The sequence below is a fragment of the Rhineura floridana genome, chromosome 20, assembly GCF_030035675.1.
Source record: "Rhineura floridana isolate rRhiFlo1 chromosome 20, rRhiFlo1.hap2, whole genome shotgun sequence".
Classification (NCBI taxonomy): domain Eukaryota; kingdom Metazoa; phylum Chordata; class Lepidosauria; order Squamata; family Rhineuridae; genus Rhineura; species Rhineura floridana.
Window position 1 is genome coordinate 18,217,671 of NC_084499.1, and position 22,142 is coordinate 18,239,812.

Consider the following 22,142-nt stretch of genomic DNA (forward strand, 5'->3'; position numbering starts at 1 on the left):
GCCTCCTGTTGCATTAACAAGGATCTCAATCTCAACCCAGCTGCAAAAAAGGGGGGGCAAGGACATGGCTGTGACTAACACAAAGGGACCCTGCACTTCTGAATTTGCCACTACGCTACTGGTGAAGAGGCACAAAACAGCCCAAGGCCAGGCCAAACAACTGGCCATGTCCTGTTTAAGCAGTACTAAAGTATCCAGGCCAAGTTTAAGAGAGGATACGAAGCAGAATTTTACCTTGGGGTACCTTAGGGAGCACTGACTGCACAGTGTCATGGACGTACGGTGTTTTTTTCCTTCTTGGAAGGGACAGCATTTTGACTGCGAGCTCCTTTAAAAGGACCAGTTAAAATGCTGTTCAGTCACAGCCTCTCCTAAAAAGAGATGCGGAGCCTACATGTACCTTCGAGGGTCCAGCTCATGATCCTTGGATCCAGTCACTAGCTCTGGATGGATGCGCACATGTCCCATCATTGGCTGGAAGAACAAAAAGAGAAAAGAGGTGCTTTGTACAAGAGCTGTTGTGCCCTAACAACTGAAAGCATCACTTGAGGACCAGAGGACTGCTGGTCCAATAGGGCACAGGCTCCATCTGCAGCAGACATTTAAAGCAGTATCATACCAGTTTGAACAGTCATGGCTGCTTCTCCCAAAGGATTCTGGGAAATGCAGCTTGTTCAGGGTGCAGAGTAGACACACACACCCATTCCCCTCCCAGAGCGACAATTCCCAGAGTGTTTTAACAATCCTCCTTCACAGAGAGCTCTGGGAATTGTCGTGCTGGGAGGGGAGCTGGGGCTCTCCCAACAACTCTCAGCATCCTTAACAAACTACAGTTCCCAGGATTCTCTGGGGGAGACCAGGGTTGTTTAAGATGGCACGATACTGCTTTAAATGTATAGTGCAGATGAGGCCACCGTTTTTTTATGTTCCATTATTTCCTGGTCAATACACAAGCTTTAAAAAAGCAGAATCATATACAGCAATGCTCCATTCCAACAAGCGATAAAAAAAAAATCAGCGGGGGAAACATAGGAGCCTTATACTGAATCAGACCATTGGTCCATCTAGTTGGGAGTTTTGTCTACTGACCGGAGACGGCTCACCCAGGGTTTCAGACGGGGCGTCTTCTCACAGTCCTACCTGGAGAGACTGGGGATTGAGTCAGAGGCCTTCTGCATGCAAAGCAGATGCTCTGACACTGAACTATGCCCCTTCGCCACACGCATTCAACCACAGACCTGAATTAATTCAGCCCGATGGATTGCTGGACTCCACTTTCTCTTTGGAAGACTGTTCCTGCTTTCCCCACCCCCACCCCCACCCCCTTTTTTCTGTTTTTGGAACGGTGTCATTTCACCAGCAGCAGGTTCAACTAGTTCTTCCTGTTCTGGCACAGTTAAGAGCCAATGCAACAAACTACCATCAATCATGCAATTCAGAAAAGGCACTTTGGGTCTTCCGACTACGGGAACGCAAAGAAGGTGTTGCTTTTCTTAAGTTTTACCTTGACTACCTCTTCGAAGGTCTCCAAGTTTTCCTTCATACTGTAGTGAGAGCGCAGAAAAGAGACGAAGTTACAGGGGTACATTCCATAAAGGCGGTGAAAGAGGGCATAGACACTGGCATGGAGGTGGACTCGGTAGATCTCTGCGACATGACCTGAGGAAGGAAGGGACAGGGTGTCACAAGGCCAAGGAGGCCCGAGGCACGATTCCACAGAAGCACAGAAAATACAAGCACTCCAAACAGAATTGGCTGTGGAATTGAGCACCCTTTTGTAGTAACTTTAAAATACGTGCTGACAACTTCTCTTTGCCGCCAGGCTTATGCCAACAAGAAAAATGTTTTTCGTAATAGTCAGCAGGAGACCTGTTTTAATTTGTGTGGCCTTTACTGTATTATAATTGTTTTAAATTGCTTTGATTTTTTATGAAATTGCAGCATGCAAGTTTTTATCTTTAAATAAAAAAAGTGTTTGTTTTTTAAAAAATAAGGTTTCTAGTCCTTATGGGTACAAATAAGATTTTAAAACGTGTGGGCTATGCCTGCTAAGTTCTCAAAAACCGGAGGGGTGGCCACATAAAATATTTTCCTGGTCAGAGAACAGCTCCTTGCTCATCTCCACAACTAAGGGAAGGATTATGCAGAATGAGGTCCCATCCACACTATACATTGAAAGCACATGGCTTCTTCAAAAGAATCCTGGGAACTGTTGCTTGTTAAGGGTGCTGGGAATTGTAGATCTGTGAGGGATGAACTACAGTTTCTGGAATTCTTTGAGGGGAAGCCATGACTGTTAAAGTGGCATAAACAAGATTTAAATGTATGGTGCGGAGGACAGTTCTATGAGGGGCTTATCAGTCATGAAAGCTAAATGGAATTTCTGTGTTCAGAGGAAACGCAACTCTTTGTACCAATCCTGAAAACAAACAAGGGGAAGGGGCTGTGGAAAAGGGTTGATTTGTTCACAGCCTGCAACCCAGAGGACGCCTTGTAAGTGTCTACCAGGCAGGAGTAGCCTCAAAGAGTTAGGAAAACAACTGTTGAGTTGCTTGTAGCCCATCAGTATTTGTACAGGCTTCCCATGAAGGGGACTGAACTGCACTGCTCTGCTCAGGAGCTTCCCAGAGGCAGCCAGCTTGGAAAACAGGATGCCAGGGTAGACAGGCAGGCTTTGGTCTGATGTTGCACAAGGCAGCTTTTCATTTCGTTTGTTTCCTCTGACACCTCTATCCCACCTTTCCTCCAAGGAGCTCAAGGAGACGCACCCAGTTCTCTCCCGTATCTTATCCTCGCAACTACCATGTGAAGTAGGTCAGGCTGCAGACACAGTGGCTGGGACACAAGGTTGCCTAGTGAGCTTTCATGGCAGAGTATGGATCTGAGCCCTGGTCTCCCAGGTCCCAAGTCCAACACTCTATAACCACTACACCAAGCTGTCTCTCAGGGTAAGCACGTCTCCAGGGCGAGAATTCCGGGCTAAAACTTAGGACTGTCATCAAGGCTTGAAGCAACAGGGTACACGGGAAGCTGCTTTTATACAGACTCACACTTTGGCCTATCTAGCGCAGTACTGGCTGCACTGAGTGGCTGCAGCCCTCCCAATTTTTCAGACATGGCTCTCTCCCAACCCAACCTGCACTTGCCATTGGGGAGTGAACATGGGACCTTCCGCATGCAAAGCAGATGCTCTACCCACCGAGACCTTCTCCACGGGTAAACTTTCCTCACAGCAGAGGTCATCCACCATCTCACCTGGGTTCTTCAAGTTCCAGGAAGAGAGGCGGCCAAAGATTCCAAAGAAGTCGTGAAGGTACTGCTTCCCAGACTGGGGGATCATTGGCAGCATCGTTATCAACACTAGCACACCCGTAGTGAGGACCACGACATCCGTGTCAGTCTGCAAAAGGGGGGGGAGAAGCAAGAGACAACTGTCCCACTATTTTCTTTTAAGATTTACCAGTGGATGAATCGCAAGTGTGAAGAAAACCCTCTGCCTATCACCCTTTCCATTATCTGTGGCTCAGTGGGTTCAGTCAGGATACCAATAGCTTTCAAGTCATAGAATCATAGAATAGTAGAGTTGGAAGGAGCCTATAAGGCCATCGAGTCCAACCCTCTGCTCAATGCAGGAATCCAAATCAAAGCATTCCCGACAGATGGCTGTCCAGCTGCCTCTTGAATGCCTCCAGTGTCAGAGAACCCATTACCTCTCTAGGTAATTGGTTCCATTGTCATATGGCTCTAACAGTTAGGAAGTTTTTCCTGATGTCCAGTCGAAATCTGGCTTCCTGCAACTTGAGCCCATTATTCCGTGTCCTGCACTCTGGGACGATCGAGAAGAGATCCCGGCCCTCCTCTATGTGACAACCTTTCAAGTACTTGAAGAGTGCTATCATATCTCCCCTCAGTCTTCTCTTCTCCAGGCTAAACATGCCCAGTTCTTTCAGTCTCTCCTCACAGGGCTTTGTTTCCAGTCCCCTGATCATCTTTGGCCCTGGCGCCTGAGTTTCTCCACCCATGGTCCAACCAGACTATGATTATATAGAAAAGATCTTGGGCTCATTGAAAATTGTTAGCTCAGTGCGGAGGGCCGGGAAATGCACGCATCAAGAATTATTAGGAAAAGACTGCCATATTTATTTATTAGATTTATATCCCACCCTTTCTCCCAGTAGGAGCCCAGAGCGGCATGTTCATAAGCTGCCCTGGGTGACAGGTTCATAAGCATCATTGCGCTTTGATATGTGAACCCAAAGTGCAGCGTTATCTGTCATTCGGTCTGCAGTGCCGTCCTGCCCATGTCAACAACAGGATGCCACCGAGCCAGAAAGCACCTGATACGTGGCCTTCCAGATGTTGCTGAACTACTACTCCCATCAGCCCAAGCAAGCATAGCCCATCGTCAGGGTGACGGAAGTTTGAGTCCTACCTTGAGACACTTAAGCAACGAAAGCAGGACGGGTGCTTGAGAAAGCTTATGTTTCCAAGATGGCTGACGCCTGATCACATGGCCAAGCAGGGAGAGAGTGGAGAGGCGGGTCATTGGTTTGCTCATATATTCATTGATTTTGTCCAGAAGGTGCTACGGAATTTGAGAGAAAGAGAGGAGAGAGAACTTTGGATAAAGCAAGTGTGGGATTTATGCAGAGGGGAAACCCAAATTATGTAACTGAATTCTCCCTCTCATGGGCCTCTCGGAGCACTCACAAATATTTATCATTCGCATCCCAGTTTTCATTACCAAATAAACCCACCGTGGCTAGCAATCTAAAAATCGCTCCTCCTACTACTGAACTCAGCTGGTGGTTGCCAACAGGGTTATAGCCAGAAGGGGCAATGAGAAACAAGGCAGAGGTATTAGCATGCTTGGAGGAAACCTGAAGTTTGCAGAAGTACGAGCAATGACAGGGACGGGAAGCAGTTTCCATTCAAGCCTTCCCACGCTCTCCCTTTCAGTCTCCAATGTCGGGGTTTTGACAGGTGGGCAAGGCAACCCGCCTGTCAAAGTTGGTCCGTGGGGTGGGATCACACAAAGATCTGGCCCCCAGAGCCAAAATCGGGCCGTGCTCCTTCACAGGGATGGGGAAGCTAGCAACTATGTAGGAGGGTCAGTTACATAGCTCTTTCCGGTTCAGCCACTGATGGGACAGGAAGGCGACAATCCCACAAGTGGCCCAATTCACAGGGTGGCTTCACTCACACATGCATGAGGCTGTACCACAGGGGAAGCCATTCAAAGGCACTCCACTCCCATGGGGGAAAAGGGACTCTTTCTTTTTTAAAAACTATACAGCAATTCTTCAGTTCAAAATGACCGGGCAAGCTTTTTAAACCCTCTTCCAACTCAGCATTCTCTCAGTGTCTGGAGAAATTAGGTTAGGTTTTATTATTCTGGTTTGAGATTTTAAATGTTTTAATGTATTTGGATGTTTTATTTTGTATGTTGCCCGGAGTGGCTGGATAACCAGCCAGATGGGCGACTAATAAATTCATTCATTCATTCATTCATTCATTCATTCATTCATTCATTCATTCATTCAATCATTCAATCATTCAATCAATCAATCAATCAATCAATCAATCAAATGTGTTTTTGTCACGACAATGCAAATTTGCTTTACCTTGTCGTGTGGCTCCTGCAGTGTGGACAGGATGTGCAATGCTTGCTGGGAACTGGTTTCCAAGTAGTAATCCACCAAGGTGTTTACAAGCATAGGCCCACGGTCTGTCGTAGTTATCGGCCACCAAAAGAAAGGGGGAAAAAAAGATTACAGGTTAGCACACTTGCACAAAGCAAGACAAGTCTTGGTGAGAAGAGATGTGAATGATTTCAAATAAAAGGCTGCAGAATAAATACATGAAGTACTACACTGTTTAATAGTGTTGACAAGGAAGAGGGCCTTTTCAGTTGTGGCTCCCCATCTGTGGAATACGCTTCCCAGTGAGGTCCACCTGGCACCTTCACTGACATCTTGTCGGCGCCAGGTAAAGACATATCTTTCTCTCAGGCATTTGCTAGATTCGAGATCTTTTGTTTTAATATGCTGCCAAACCTTTCTGGGGCTGCATGGGGGTGCTGTTGCTATTGTTTTGTTGTGTTTATTATGTTTTTACAGTGTGTTTTATTTGTGTTTGTTTTAACATTATGTAAGTCGCTTGGGGACCTTCAGTATCAAGCAACTAATAAATCTAGTAAATAATAATATCTTCCCAGTATGCATGGTAAGATTTAATTGCATTATAAGATTGAATTGCAGACTGAAGAAACTTAAAACATACTGTGGTTATTTGGGCTAAATGTTAATGGATATCTGAGGAGCCATTTGGGTTAGTATCTAATGTTCTGATGGTGAAGCTAAACAAGCCAAGGAGACAGGCGCGCCACAGAACCCAATGAGAGAACAGCAGGATTCATATATTGTTTGGAAAGTTGTTTCTGGACACCTCTTAAGATATCTTAACCAAATCTGGCATAATAATTCCTGAGATCAAGGAACAGGCTTTCGTTTATGTTTGGACACAATTGGATGTCGTTTCAAATCAAGATAGTAGACTGAACCTTGCACTTATTTTTTTGGTTTCTTAGAACTCCCAGGCAATGCTGGCTAAAGGCTGCTAGTGTTACGTGTAAAATAAGTTTTGTGAATCCTGGATTGACGTCTATATGCATACCCATGAGCACACATGGTTCATGCTCCTGTAATTGTTGCTACTTGATATGCACTACTTAACATATACACTTTCAAAAAACATATCTGTTAACTAGAAGTCGCTGGCCTAACCTAAGTTTTGCATTCGCAAAATAAAACACCCTCGCTTGTGCAAGTGAATACATATCTCAAACTCTGTGTACTGCAGGCACTGTTTGTAAGAAAAAAACCTTGCAGCTCTATTCTGCCAATGTAAACACACCAACATGTTGATAATCACAGCTGCGGAACACCAGCAGAGTGGGTGAAAACGAGGAGTGCAGCGATTCCTCTTTACGCACTGCTAGTTTAACCCAGGAGAAGCAAAACAATGCTTATAAATTTCCAACATAAAATTTTAGTGGGCAATTTCAACATCTTTTACCCCGGCCCTTGACCATTAAGGTATTTTGTTTCATGGGAATCACCTCTTTTCTTGAATTTATACTGTTCTGTTTCATTTGGATCAGGTTCATTTGTTTTTTTAATCACTGTAATAGTTTTATCCATTTTTATAATTGCATATTATATTGCTGCAACCTGCCCTGGGACCTTATGCTGAAGGGCGAGCAAGATTTTTTTACATATATATATAAACAAACAAAACCATTTCACTTAATGAAAATGATGATAGCTTTTCCTTTTGCTAAATAGGTGCATAGCTTTCTTCGCACACACAAACCATTAAGCTCACATTTCTTGGGTGTTATCAACAGGAAATGTGATATCCAAATGCAAGATGATCAACTAGGACAGGTGTGGTGGAACCCTGACTTTGCCAGATGTTGCTGGACTACAACTCCCATCAGCCCCTGCAAGCATGGCCAATGGCCAAGGAGGATGGAAGCTGTAGTTCTGCAACATCTACTGCCTTTCTGGACTATATATTTGGAGTTCCTGCTGATCAAGCTCATGTGACTATACTGGTGACTTTCAACATCTCCAGATCGCCTTTTACTCCAGCCTGCAACTTGAGACTCTTCCTTTATGTCTCTATTTTTCCTTCTCTCCCTCTGTCCCAAACACACGCACACACCTCCTCTCTCCCCCTCTCTCACACACACACCAAATAGCACCATTTGTGGCCCACCTTAGGTTGGGGTGCACTCCTGTTGCGGGTCGTGATGCGGCAGCTGTGGGCCGGTGGCTTATCGTCACTTTTTATTAGCTGCCTTTAGAACAAAAATGCGAGAGGTTCAGAGAGACTGAAGACATTGCCGGGGACACGGAGGGATTACTTACCTGAATTTAGGTTCTCTCTAAATGCAGCCGTTATATCTTCCAGGACAACCAGGTCTGGAGAATCAAGCATGGCGAGGAGATCGCCAACATTCGCTTGCTGAGCCATCCTTCTTCCAGCTATGTGCTTCCGTGCATGCTACTGTAACTGCGCAACCTCTACCGGTTCCTCATTGGCGCTCCCGTCTCACTGAGGCAAGATAAAAACACTGGCTTTGCAACATGTCCCTTTTTGTCTTCAGCCCAACAGTGGCCATAAGATGAGCCTGCTGGATCAGGCCACTGGCCCATCTCAGTCCAGCATCCCGTTCTCAGCGTAGCCAATTAGATGCCCACTGGGAAGCCCATGAGCAGGACCTGAATGCAACAGCACTCCCCCCTCCTGCGCTTTCTGGCAACTGGTATTCTGAGGCACGTTGCCTCCAACTGTGCAGGCAAAGCATAGCCATCTGGGCTAATAGCCACTGATAGCCTGTTCCTCCATGTATTTGTCTAAAACTCTTAGAAAGCCATCCTAGCTGGCTGCCATCACTGCCTGTTGTGGGAACGTATTTCATAGCTGTCACTATGCATGAAGGACTTTCTTTTATCTGTCCTGAATCTTCCAACATTCAGCTTCACTGGATGTCTGCTAGCTCTCGAGTCACGCGAGAAGGAGAAAAACTTCTCTCTATCCACTTTCTCCATGCCAGGCATAATTTTATGCCTTTCTATCGTGTTACCTCTTACTCCCCTTTTTCTCTAAACTAAAAAGCCCCCAATGCTGAAACTTTCAAAGAAACATATTCTGGTACACTCCAGCAGCGACACATGAAGCCAGTTCAGATGCATTTACAGGCTACAAATCTAAAGAATCAAGAAGTCTGCTTAAAAGCGTCCTTAAGAGGTTGCTTCCACCCCTGCACATAACCTGTAGGATTGGACAGAACAGACTTATGGATGAACACATGCAAGAGTGATATAGAGCAGAAATACAGCAACTTGCCCATCCCTAACTAAAAGTTGTCTCCAAATAACTGGCCAGCTGATTGTTAAAATGTAAAATTATTTTTGTTACAACGACTTATGAAGACTGTGGATAGCAAGTACCATATTAAAAGAGGTATTCCTTCCTGTGTGAGAAAAGGGGGCAGGGATGCCTCATCCAGGAAAATGTCTGCTGTGATAGATGCATGCATCTCCTTAAAAAACAACGTATGCTTTTCTTTTTGCCTACAGCCATACTACCCTGAACACGCCAGATCTCGTCTGATCTCAGAAGCCAGGCAGGATCAGGCCTGGTTAGTATTTGGATGGGAGACCGCCTGGGAATATCGGGAGCCGTAGGCTTAGAGGAAGGCAATGGTACACCACCTCTGAATACCTCTTACCATGAAAGCCCTATGAATATATTCATAGGGTCGCCATAAGTCATAATCGACTTGAAGGCATGTAACAACAACGCTTTTCTCTTGAGAAGTAGATTTCCTCAAATGCAGATTTATGTAGATTTAAATTTATTAATACTGATACAACTAACCGATTATGTTTAATGATTATTATTACTGGGCAACAGCCCTCAAAAGAATTAGGGTTGTGTCCAAGGCTAGTTCTCCTCAGAGTAAATCCACTGAAATTGGTGGGGACATGGCTAACTTAGGTTCACTAATTTCAGGGGGTCTGTGAGTTCAAATCCCCCTCATGTCTCCTGGGTGTCAAAGGACAGCTAAAGATCACCTCACAGTGAGCAGTTCAGGGCTGATTTGCCCTGCCACCTTTGCAGCTGTGGGCAAGCTGCATAGTCCCAAGGAGCCCAGTTGCCCCCCAGCTGGCACTTGCGGACAAGGAAGGGGCTAGCTTGTGCAGCTGTGGCAAGCTGAGCAGGCCCTGGCCAGCTGGGGAAGACTAGCCTCAGAGGGAGGCAATGGTAAACCCCCTCTGAATACCGCTTACCATGAAATCCCTATTCGTAGGGTCGCCTTAAGTTGAGATCAACTTGAAGGCAGTCCATCCAACACCCTAAGTAGAACTTAGTTGGATGGAACCCACAGTACATTGTTACTTGCCCAACGTCCTTGGGTAGACTAAAGTCCAATACAGAACACAATCCTCTCCCAATCAGGCAGCAATCTCCACGAGCTGGCTTTGGTCTCTCGAATTCATTAGACAAAACATCCAATTGTTTCCTGTGTTGCAGGCAGGAAAGACGACTGGCTTTATTTAGAAGATTTTTATCTTGAGTTATTGCACTTAGCATAGAGGCAGCTGGCAACGGCTGCTTCCACATAGCAGCAAAAGCAAAAGCTAACGCTCCCAAAATCCTCACTTTGGCTGTGAAAGAGGAGAAGGACTTTGTGTGTTTGCATGTTGTGCTACGTGCCATGACTTAGTGCCACCTTCACCAACCTGGCACCCTCCAGCTGTGTGGACTGCAACTCTCATCAGCCCTGGACCAGGATGATGCCACTGCAGCACAATCCCCTTACCCTCATTTGGGACAGAAATAACCAGGGCTGGCAATATTGAAAGCCACTGAGAGGTCCAGAAGAATCAACAGGGTCACGCTCTCCCCCCGGCCGGAAGCCAAATTGAAATGGGTCTAGAAATATAATTTGGTTTTATTGTCAGGGCTACACAATGCAGTTTCTTCCATTGTCAAGTCCCAGTAACATCCCAAGCCAAATGCGGGGAACCATTGACCCTCCAGATGTTGCTGAACTACAACTCCCATCAGCCCTAACAAGCATAGTCAATGGCCAGGAATAATGGGAGTTGTGGTTCCACAGTATCTGGAGTGCCAATGGTTCCCTGCACTTGCCCTAAGTGGAAACTAACACACACCACAGAGTCTGAAACGCTGGCAAGTAAAACTGCTGGCATCGAGCTATCCTCCAACTCAAGCACACAATGCTTCGAAACCAAGGCAGCGATACACTCCTCTACATTTAAAGTTAAATTTTCATGCCTCTTTTCAGCCACAAAAGCCCCCCCTCAGGGCAACACACAAGAGTTTAATATACAACACAAAACTCACAAGTAAGCCCCAAACAATTTAGAGAGCTTGTGACAGAATTAAATCCAGAAGAGTGCAGAGGAGAGTTAGGATATTTTCAGGGTGGCATGACAGTCAAATTCCCTCCCCAGGAAATTCTGTCCCCTCCTACTTTTTAGGAAAAGGAAGAAGGCACAACTATTTAGGAGTGCTTTTGGGATTTTATCACTTACAGGCTACTTTCTCAGTCTGGAAATTTAAGGTGTTTATTATCTTTTAAAATTATTGCTATTATAATTTTGTTATTGCATTTATATCCCACCTTCCCACCAAGAAGCTCAAGGCAGCGTATGTGGATCTCCTCCCTCACCCAATTTTATCCTTGCGACAGCCCTGTAAGGTAGATGAGCCTAAGAGACAGTGTCAATGTCAGTTGGTGAGCTTCACAGCTGAGTGGGGGATTTGAAACCTGGTCTCCTGGGTCCAACCCTCTATAATCACTACAGTCACTCTGGCTCCCTAATATTGTAGGATGTCTAAAAAGCTTTAACACAGAATCTGCCATAGGTTTCCTTCTTGGACAGAAAAACGCTGGATGCATCCTCATCCTACGTAGGAGAAAAACTGTCATCCAGGGCCACCCTGGAGTGGTTTTAAGCAGGAACAGGCAAGGGGGGCTGACTGAAGTTAGTGGGGTGATGCCCCATCTGCCCTAATGAAGCAGCCTCCACTACTCATACTATGGCCAAAGTGGTGCATTTTTAAGCTTCATCCATTTAAATGTGTATAACGAATGCCTAAATCGCTCTGGCCAAAATCCTAGGGGGTTTAAAAACGTTTGATTTTTTATTAATATTGGGATTGATCCTGTCAATGGAACGCAGTGCTTTCGCCAATTAGCTTCTGCCAGTTTATGTGGGCAATATGCTGACATCTTTCACTCTTATGTTTTAGGTAGTAGATTTTTATTCCACTTTTCGACAAGAGTGAATAACAACCTTTATATAAAGGAACAGATACACCAGTCCTTCTGGAGCAGGTGCTAAAAATAAATAACCAGCAGCCCCGCTGGAACAGGAAACAGCATCAGATGTTCCTTCCTCCAGGACAGTTGCTGTTAAGTTGGTCTCCCCAACCTTTGCATTCTTCTTCCCTCCCTTCCCTGCAAGGAGAAAACTAGCACAGCAGGGCTAGACTACAACCACTCTCCCTGCTATGCCGGAGTTTGGGGGGGGGGGTTTAATGCCAGAGGAGCACTGAGAAACTGCATCCACACACACACCTGCAGCCTGTAGTGGTAAAGTCCAGTCCGCCACCTCATTGTGCCTCATGTGCAGATCAGGTCAGAGAGAAAGCAACAACAGATCTATATAGCAGAGAAGTGCAGAACTCTTTTACCTGTTATCCCGACCTCTTTCCACTGCTATAAATCCGACCCTTTTCATGATCACCAAACTGGATAGGGAGAAAAAGTAAGAAAAAGGATGAGTACATAGCTCTGTTGAGCATGCCACATGAAACACGACCCCAGCTAAAACCACAAACTGCATTTTGAGTCTCTGTTGCAATGCAACTGTCCCTGCCCTACAACAGGAAGCGCACATGGGCCACATCTGCACCATAAATTTAAAGCACTATTATGCCACTTTAAATAGTCATGACTTCTCCCAAACAATCCTGGGAACAGACTATGTTAAAGGTATTGAGAGTTGTTAGGAGACTCCTGTTCAGCTGATGGTCTGAGGGGTGGGGTGTCAATCCTGCTCAGTTTGGCTGCTCACACCATCTGATGGGGAGGGAGTTCAATCTTGCAGGGTCACTAGCTCCTCCTCATCCTAACCTCTGCTGGCCAACTTTGACAAGTGGCAGGAACACCCACATGTCAATCTCCAGGCAGCATTATGACATTGGATGATTTACAGCTGTGGTCCCTGTTCCCTGTCAAAGTTGGCCCATGGGGGGTGGGAGAAGACAAAAAATCTGACCCACAGGGCCAAAAAAGTTCTCCACCCTTGCAATATTGTGACAGTTGAACACCTCTATGGTACGCTCTCGCAATACCAGCCTGCAACACGCCTAAAGATGGAGGCAAAAATCACAAAGAAGCAGCTGATGGCTAAAGCCACCAGCTTAAAAACTGGCACGTTTAGCATGTTGTTCCAGCTGCCGTAGTCCCAAAGGTCATTTTGACAAGAGTCTCTCTCTCTCTCTCTCTCTCTCTCTCTCTCTCACACACACACACACACACACACACACACACACACTCACACTCACACGCACACTCACACTCACACGCACACTCACACGCACACTCACACGCACACGCACACACACTCACTCACACACACTCACTCACACACACTCACTCACACACACTCACACACACACACTCACACACACTCACACACACTCACACACACTCACACACACACACTCACACACACTCACACACACTCACACACACTCACACACACACACTCACACACACACACTCACACACACGAACAACTTTCCCAATGTGGGTATTTGATGCAAGTTCAGAACAAGTTGTCACTGCAGTTCACTGTTGTGAAAGACTCACTAAGTCTTCTATTAGGTAGAAGTGTTTTACAATTCATTACTATTGTTTAATAATAATATAATAGGACAAATCTATGGTGCACGGAGTCTTGGAGTACTGTGTACAGTTGCAGTTGCCTCAACGCAAAAAGAATATTGTAGAGCTAGAAAAGGTTCAGAAAAGGGTAACCGGAATGATCAAGGGGACACGAGCAACTCCCCTACGAGGAAATATTACAATGTTTGGGGCTTTTTTGTTTGGAGAAAAGGCAAGCAAGGAGACATAACAGAAGTGTATAAAATTATGCATGACATGGAAGATGTGAACAGAGGAAAGTTTTTCTCCCTCTCTCGTAACAGCAGAACTTGTGGACATCCAACAAAGCTAAATGTTGAAAGATAGGTTACAGTTTGTGCCAGCCTTTCTCAACCAATGTGCCTCCAGATGTTGCTGGACTACAATTCCCATCTTTCTTGACCATTAGCAATGCTGGCTGAGGTTGATGGGAGTTGTGGTCCAACAACATCTGGTTGAGAAAGGCTGGTTTGTGCCCTCACTGGTGGAAGGCCCTCTGTGCTACAAGGGCCACTTGCATCAGTGGCATCACTGAATCTAGACTGGAATATGGGAAAGAGCCATAGCTCAGTGGCAGAGCATCTGCTCTGCATTCAGAAGGGGCCCAGGTCCAATCCCCAGCAGCATCTGCAGGTAGGGCTCGCAGAGACCTCTCTGAAACCCTGGAGGGCGGCTGCCAGCCAGAGTAGACAATACTGAGCTAAATGGATCAATGGTCTGACTCGACATGAGGCAGCTTCCCACGTTCCTAGGAGCAGCCACAAACTTCAAATCTGCTCCAGGGGTGGGGGGAGCCTTCCCAACAGTTTGAATCCCACCTTCCCAAGAAGAACAAGCCAGTCCCAGTAACTCCCATCTTGTCTGGATGGAGTTTATTAGCCCATCTCCAGTTCGCTACCAGCCCCAGACACTGATTCAGCAACTATTCCACAGCCTGAGACCTCCCAGCGCCACACAATGATGGCCATAATAGAACTGGCTTACCGGGCTGTTGTGTGGATGCCTGAAAATGTACAAAAGGCATTTCTGAATAGTTGGAAATGTGCTACGTAAATGTTAATGACACTCAGTGGATAATATTGGGGGGCAGGACACAACAACCAGAAGCACGAAAGATGGGAGCTAGAGAGCAGAGCCCTAGGTGCAACACCGTGACGTTCACTCTCTCTCAGCCTAATCTCTTCACAGGGATGCTACAAATATATAACGGGGAAAAGGGCGAGGGAGAGAAATGGCTGCGAAAGTTGGACAGTGAAAAAAGAAGATTAGAGAAAAATCAGCTCATTTGAAATGTGGTGCTGGAGGAGAACTTTGCACATACTATGGACTGTGCCAAAAATAAATAATTGGGTGTTAGAACAAATTAAAGCAGAACTGTTACTAGAAGCTAAAATGATGAGACTGAGGTGAGCATACTTTAGACACAGAATGAGAAGACATGATTCACTAGAAAAGACAATAATGCTGGGAAAAACAGAAGGGAGTAGAAAAAGAGGAAGACCAAACAAGGATTGATTCCATCAAGGAAGCCACAGACCCAAACTCACAAGTTCTGAACAGGGTGGTTTATAACAGATGCTACTGGAGGTCGCTGATTCAGAGGGTCGCCATAAGTCGTGATCGACTTGAAGGCACATAACAACAAAACAACATCAAATCATACACTCACGGAAGACATTGCTTAGCACAGGGGTTCCCAAACTTCCTGCCCCTCCCAGGACCACTTGAAAATGGCAAAGGGTCTTGGCAGACCACTTTATGATTTTTCTGCCTGTTCTAGCCATTGTAACATGCTGTGCTAGATGCTGCATGATTTCCAATTTCATGTTCATTGCTTCTTTCCTTGCTTATGTTCCATTGCATTACAATCGGCATTCCATGGAATTCAAATTTCAATACGGTGAGAAGCAATAAAAATTACAACTAAAAAATAAATAAGGATATTTAAGGCGGACATGTCACAGGCCCCCTGAATGAAGCCGATGGGCTACTGGTGGTCCGTGGACCACAATTCGGGAACCCCTGCCTTAGTGAAAACGCTGCCCTGACCCAGCATCCATCATTTCGCAATCCAAACAGCCAGAGGGATTTCCTGACTAGGTGAGTGCCGTGCAGCTGACTGATGAATGGTGCACCACTGTGGTTGGTGGGCAGCTGTGGACAGCCTGAGGAAGCTCCATTCACCTTGTGGCAGGCTCATAAAAGCAAGCCAAAGCTGAGAGACTAGGATGCCAGCAGCTTCCCACAACCCCCTCTGTTGCAAGATTTTGGAGATGAGCTGTGTTTGGGCCGTGGGTGAGAGATGCATGAAGTCCTGGGTGTGAGCTAGGAGGCTGACAGGGGAGGCATGTCAGAAGGAGGAGGAATTGGTATCTGTTTATATTTATTAGTAATTTGTATTATTGTTACCTCTGTATAAGTAACATTTGTTGTTTCACTTGTCTGTTCTTGTTGCAATTTTCTGCAAACTGCTTAAGACATATTTTTACATTCAGCAGTATAGAAGTGGTATAAATAAATAAAATGAGGTCCCATACCATAAGCAAGTCCTGTCAAAAGCAAATGTTTCTGTCAGCCAGCAAAGTCAAATCAAGAGTTGTGTACGTTGCTGTCATGTTTATTTCAAGTTTCATCAGATTAACACAGCCAGGCCCTCATTTATTTGCATAAGAAGGGGGGGGGGGAGAAAGCGCTTAAACAGGCGGTCAAAACCCACAGTAACCAGATAGGGATTCAAAGAGTTCTGGCATCTCTTGTTCCAACAAGGAATGTTTAAAAAAATTGAACTAGGGTTGAGAAGTCAGTCGACTGACCGACTGCCTGGAGACCTCCCCCCCTTTTTTTTGCCAGGAGGGCCAAAACAAACCTTTTTTTTGCACAAATCATAGAATTCATCAGTGCTAGAAGTGATGCAGAAAGTAGCTTAGATGCCATTTAATAGAAAGATCATATAAAATCCTACCTCAGCAGCAGAGTATCTGCTTTGCACGCAGAAGGTCCCAGGTTTGATTCCCAGTGGCATCTCCAGGTAGGGCTGGGAGTATCTCCCACCTGAAACCCTGGAGAGCCGCTGCCAGTCAGTGTAGACAATACTGAACTAGATGGACCAATGGCCTGACTCAGGTTAAGGCAGATTCCTAAGTCTTTGAGGAAAGGATCTCTGTAACAAAGAAAGAAACAGTGCCCAAGGTTGCTTCTTTCCTCCTTCCTAACAATTCGATTTCCTTGTGTGTGTGTTTTTTAAAATTAAGCCTGAAGGCTTGTCTTATCACTGACATTTGTGAGCAGCTATTTGAGCCCTTCTCAGCTGAAGAGCAGGTCATGAACGCTTTAAATAAATAGCTAAATAGAATACCTTCATTCGAGGGGAGTATACCTCCAAATAACAGATTGCTGGGAGCAACAGTGGCCTGCTTGCAGGCACTTAAGATGCATCTGGCTGGACGCTGTTGGAATAGGAAGCTTAATAAAACAGAACGGCCTTCCGCACTACGGTGTCCTCCAGATGTTTGGGGTTGCAACTCCCATCAGGTGCAGCCAGCATGGTGAATGGCCAGGGATGATGGGAGTTGTAGTTCAAGAGATCTGGAGAGCCAAGAGATTTGAGAAGGCTGAAATGGGCTCCTGCTGGGAAGAAGGGCGGGATATAAACCAAATATAAATAAATGTCGGTGCTTATAGTCTTGTCCACCAAGTAAATGTATTTCCCCAACCTCTACAATAGGGGTGGGGTGCAAGGGGGAATATAGGAACATAGCAAGCTATTTTATACCGAGTCAGAGAATTTCTCCATCAAGCCAGCATTATCAACACTGACTGGCAGCTCTTTAGGGTTTCAGACAGGGAGTCTCACCCAGCCCTACCTGGAGATGCCTTTGGGGATTGATCCTGGGACCTTTGGCATGCAAAGCAGATGCTCCTCCACTGAGCTATGGTTCTTCCTGTAGGGGAACCCTGAGGGTTTCAGACGCACAAAAAAATGAATGGGTGCAAAATCTAAAATGGGCAATCCCACCCCAAAAACAGCCTCCTGAGGACTAAGCACACAGTTTATTTTGGGTGAAAAAAGAAAAAACAGGTAGGAGGCAGAATGGAATCAAATATCTCGGAAGAAGCCACGACTGGTTGCCTGAAATCCTGAACCGGAGTTACTCCACGCTGCACCATTTTGTAGCAGGTCCCACTTATTTAAGATGGAATCCTTTATTTAAAGATACTACATCCCTTGCTCTGAAGGGAGGAAATTTTGAAGTAGAATTTGGGGATGGGGGAATGATCAACGAGTCATTGTTGTTGTTGCTTTAAGTGAAATCCTTAAGACAATATTTTAAAATACAGTTTCAGCTGCATTACTGTACTACCTCAAAATGCTTCCTAATAACTAAGAATCTATAGTATTAGGTAATTTCAATTTCTGCACAGTGTACAACTCTCAAATCCTCCTGCCCTGTTTTTAAGATTCCTCCATCTTCCCTAGCGTGGCTAGAAAATTATGTCTGGGAATATATACACCAAATCAAGAAATCAGCTAATATATGAAACAGCAGAGAAGCTTCTTTCAATCTCTGCAAACCGTCAGTTCTCTGAAATCCAGAGATAAAAACGGAGGTTCAGAAACTGAACAGAGGAAAACCTGAGATTGGTGGGTTTTTTAGTATATATTTATGGCTTCACAATGCTAATTTTGTACATGGTTACTATGACACTACTATGTGTGAAAGAAAAGACAGAAAACTTTTTCTAATAACTATTCTGTTTCAGCAGGCCTATCCATTTGGTTATATCCATTTTTAGAGAGCCAGTGTGGTGTAGTGGTTAAGGTGTTGGACTACGACCTGGGAGACCAGGGTTCGAATCCCCACGCAGCCATGAAGCTCACTGGGTGACCTTGGGCCAGTCACTGCCTCTCAGCCTCAGAGGGAGGCAATGGTAAACCCCCTCTGAATACCGCTTACCATGAAAACGCTATTCGTAGGGTCGCCATAAATTGGGATCGACTTGAAGGCAGTCCATTTCCATTTTTTTCATATCCATTTTTAAAATCTAATGTTTTACTGTATTTGTTGTTTTAAAAAGTTTTAGATGCATTTAAATTGTTTTTACCTATGTTTTTAAATTTTATTTTGAATTGTATTGTTTTATCCCAGACATGTTTGCACCTTGGGCCCTTTTGGGAGGAAAGGCGGGATGTAAATTTAACAATAAAAAGCTTCCTTATTTACTCCTTATTTATTATTTAATAATAAAAAAGCTACACTGCTGACAATTTCTATTTTCAACATTTGCTTTTACCTATTTTCCCAACTGGCAGGAATTAAGAAATGCTTCTGTACCTTTAGGTCAGGTGAACAGAACGTCAGACACTCCAGATGTTGGCAAGCCAATGTTGTGTAGCAGTTAGAATTAGACTGGGATCTGGGAGATCAGGTTTCCAATCCACTCAAGTCACCGTGTCTCAGCATAACCTACCTCACAGGGTTGTTGGGAGGATAAAATCTGGAGGGAGAACACCATGCTTGTACGCCACCTTGGGTTCCTTGGAGGAAAGATGGGATATAAGACCGTAACAGCCTTGCTGGATCAGGCCAATGGCCCAGCTAGTCCAGCATCCTGTTGTCACAGTGGCCAGCCCATGGGAAACCCACAAGCAGGATCTGAGTGCAAAGAGCACTCTCCCCTCCTGCAGTTTCCAGCAACTGCTATTTGGAAACATATTGTCTCCACCTATGGAGGCAGAGCACAGCCATCATGGCTAGTAGCCACTGACAGCCTTTTCCTCCATGAGATATAAATGTAATTAATATACATTTGGAGAGCACCACGTTGGGAAAGATTAGAGTACACCATGGAATGAGAACCTTTCTGGAACACTTTTTTTAAAGGTGGGATATAAATGAAATAAACTACAACCCATCAGCCCCAGCAATCATGGCCGATGGCCATGGATGACAGGAGCTGTAATTCAGCAACACCTGGAGAGTCAAAGGTTCCACACACCTCCTTTAGGTGCAGCCGTTTGCTGCTACACACTCTAATACTGGGTATTTTTGTAGTTATCTGAATACAATGAAGGCAAATATACTTCTAATTTTCACACATACTAGCCTTAGGTGCTATATGTAAAATCAGTTTAAGTACGATATAAAAATTGCATGTATTTCCATTTATCCTAACACTGGTTTTGTTATTCCTGCTAATTCAAACGTTGCCCCAAAATTTCTGTGATTTCAAAGTTCCCCCAAATTTTACATCTCTACTCAACATTTTCAGCCTTCTCTTGCAGTCAAATGTGTTCATTCTCTCCCCTGCTCACACCCCAATGTGGATTGTTGCTGTGTAGTCTGAACTCATTACCTGTCCATATCTGTACCATAAAAATTTATTTATAGAAGTATTTATACACTGTCCTTTCTTAAAACATCAGGGTAGTGTACAGCAATATAAAAACATAAAAAGCCATTAAAAGCAGTACAAGACAATCATTAAAACAAGAAAGCCTTGTCATAGGCCTATCGGCAAAATAAAGTCTTCAAGAGACACCTGAAAGTCAAAAGCAAGGATGCCTGTGGAATCTCTGCCAGAAGAGCGTTCCACAGCATGTCACAAATGACACTAAATGCCTGGCTTCTGGTTGAGGCCAATTGGGCCTCTGTAACACAGGTGACAGCAAGCAGTGCTCTTCTGGATGATTTTAATGATCAGGCTGAGACATAAGAGCTCAGGGGGTTCTTAAGGTATCCTGGGCCCACCTTGTTCAGGGCTTTCTGTGTCAAAAAGCAAGAGCCTTGTACCTGGCCCGGCAGCATATGGGCAGCCAGTGTAGATGCATTAACAGAGGTACAGTAATACCTCAGTTAACAAAGTAGATGCATTCCTGGACATTACTTCTTTAAAAGAAACTTTGCTACCAGAGGTAGGAATAACATGGAAAGAACAAGAATAGGTTCCTACACCCGCTCATAGATGGTGGGGGCAGCTTCAATGGGGGTTTTAAACGGTGCCTACCCAGCACCCGTCCACTCCCACCCCTTTGAATCGCATTGGATCCTTCCCTCCCCAGCCCTCAAAAAAAGCAAGAGATCTCCTTCATGCAAAGCAAACACACAGGCTTGTCAGGTTCACACCAGCAAACCAAAGGCACAGCCTGGTCAGTTTCACCTTAAAGCACAAGGCTTGAAAGTTTATCCACAGCAAAGCAAAGCTAGTCAGTTTCACCTTAAAAGGACTTTTGTTCCTGGAGGATTACTTAACTGAGGTATTACTACTGTATATTAAAACAGGTGTGGGGAACCTTTGGTCCTCCAGATGGTGCTGAACTATAACTCCTATTAGCCCCAGCAAGCAGGGCCAGTAGCCAGGGAGTTGTAGCTCAGCAAAATGTGGAGGGCCAAAGACTCCTGACACTTGATGTATGTTGACAACAGTGAGAAACTTAAGCTAGCAATATTACACACAGAAAGGCTAGCAGTCAATGCCTGCAAGGAATAACTTTATAAACTCTGAAGGATTAATCTTATTTTAAGTGATGGGAGTATTATTAGTAACAAGGTAATTTAGAAGGGGTGGCCGGGAGGTACTTTAAGTATGACTGCCACTTTGACAAATTAACAGTGATTAGCATTAGTCAGTAACCTTTTACAGAAATCGTCACCTGCCACTCTCAAAAATCTGTTTGAAAGAACTTTTAAGCACTGCACATGACCACCTTGAACACCCTCTACCAACAGCTTTTGCTAGGGACAGTAGTTTTCCTCTCAGATCTAAGCCTGAGATCCACAAGAACAGAGTAACTATGGCAACTGATTACGCCTTTAAAAAGCGAGACTCACACAGCAGAAAAAATCCAATTGAAAAACAAATGAGCAGTTTTGTTCCTTTATTCGTGTGTCCCTCTAGATTAGGGGACAGGTCAACAGGATGTTTTTCAGAGGAGAGTGCGTGTTCCCTTTTTTCAAAAGAACATTAAGAACAGCCCTGCTGGATCACAGTGGCCAAATGGATGCAGAGAAGCCCACTAACAGGATCTGAGAACGGTTATACACTAACCTACCTTCCATTTTCAGAAACGGACTAGTCAACATTTACCAAACCATGATTTAAATACGTCTCAGATAATGGGACCCTTAGAAGCGAGGGACTTCCTGGTTCAAGGGCCAGGGAGAGGCAGGCAGAGAGAATGGAAGACAGGCACAATAATCTCTGGCGTACTCCCACACTTGCAACGCCAGATGAATTTGAAAACAAACTTAAACACAGAGGTGACACCTGGACAAATTCAGAGTGGGGAACATTCACAAAGGCAACCAGGCTGAACCAAAGAGAAAATATTAACCCCTTGATCATCTCAACCTCTCCTTCCATTTCCTTCACTCCCAGTTTCTTCTGTATACATTTCCTTCATGTCCAGAAATTAATAGTTCTCCTTTACTGTGCTTTCCCACTCATCTTCCCACCTTACCTCTTTTCTCCTCTCACTCCCCCATGCCTTTGCCCTTTCACCTTCCCCCCATTCCTCTCTCTCTGCTCACAACCACCTTGACAGGCTGACTTACCTATCTGTAAGGATTATTGAGACAGTGTACACAAGTCACAAACACTCAGTGCC

At 45.0% G+C, this 22,142-nt stretch overlaps 1 protein-coding gene and 1 pseudogene across 8 annotated transcripts in view; one reads left to right on the forward strand and one right to left on the reverse strand.

Annotated features, from left to right (window-relative positions):
* TSC1 (TSC complex subunit 1) overlaps positions 1–22,142 on the reverse strand; it is a 47,650-nt gene that overhangs the window by 23,803 nt on the left and 1,705 nt on the right. For 4 of the 8 annotated variants that reach the window (XM_061603709.1, XM_061603713.1, XM_061603708.1 and 1 more), the window contains exons 2-8: positions 12,301–12,357; positions 7,935–8,121; positions 5,625–5,728; positions 4,433–4,585; positions 3,256–3,400; positions 1,505–1,659; positions 401–474 (exon numbers count right to left, since the gene is read on the reverse strand). In XM_061603709.1, the coding sequence (XP_061459693.1) occupies positions 401–474; positions 1,505–1,659; positions 3,256–3,400; positions 4,433–4,585; positions 5,625–5,728; positions 7,935–8,040 (737 nt within the window). In that variant the 5' untranslated portion in view covers positions 8,041–8,121; positions 12,301–12,357. Of the gene's footprint in view, positions 1–400; positions 475–1,504; positions 1,660–3,255; positions 3,401–4,432; positions 4,586–5,624; positions 5,729–7,782; positions 7,865–7,934; positions 8,122–10,396; positions 10,495–12,300; positions 12,358–19,006; positions 19,074–22,142 lie in introns of those variants that run through there. The other 4 variants (XM_061603715.1, XM_061603714.1, XM_061603710.1 and 1 more) reach the window with 3 other exon arrangements.
* LOC133374089 (5S ribosomal RNA) lies at positions 9,142–9,260 on the forward strand (annotated as a pseudogene).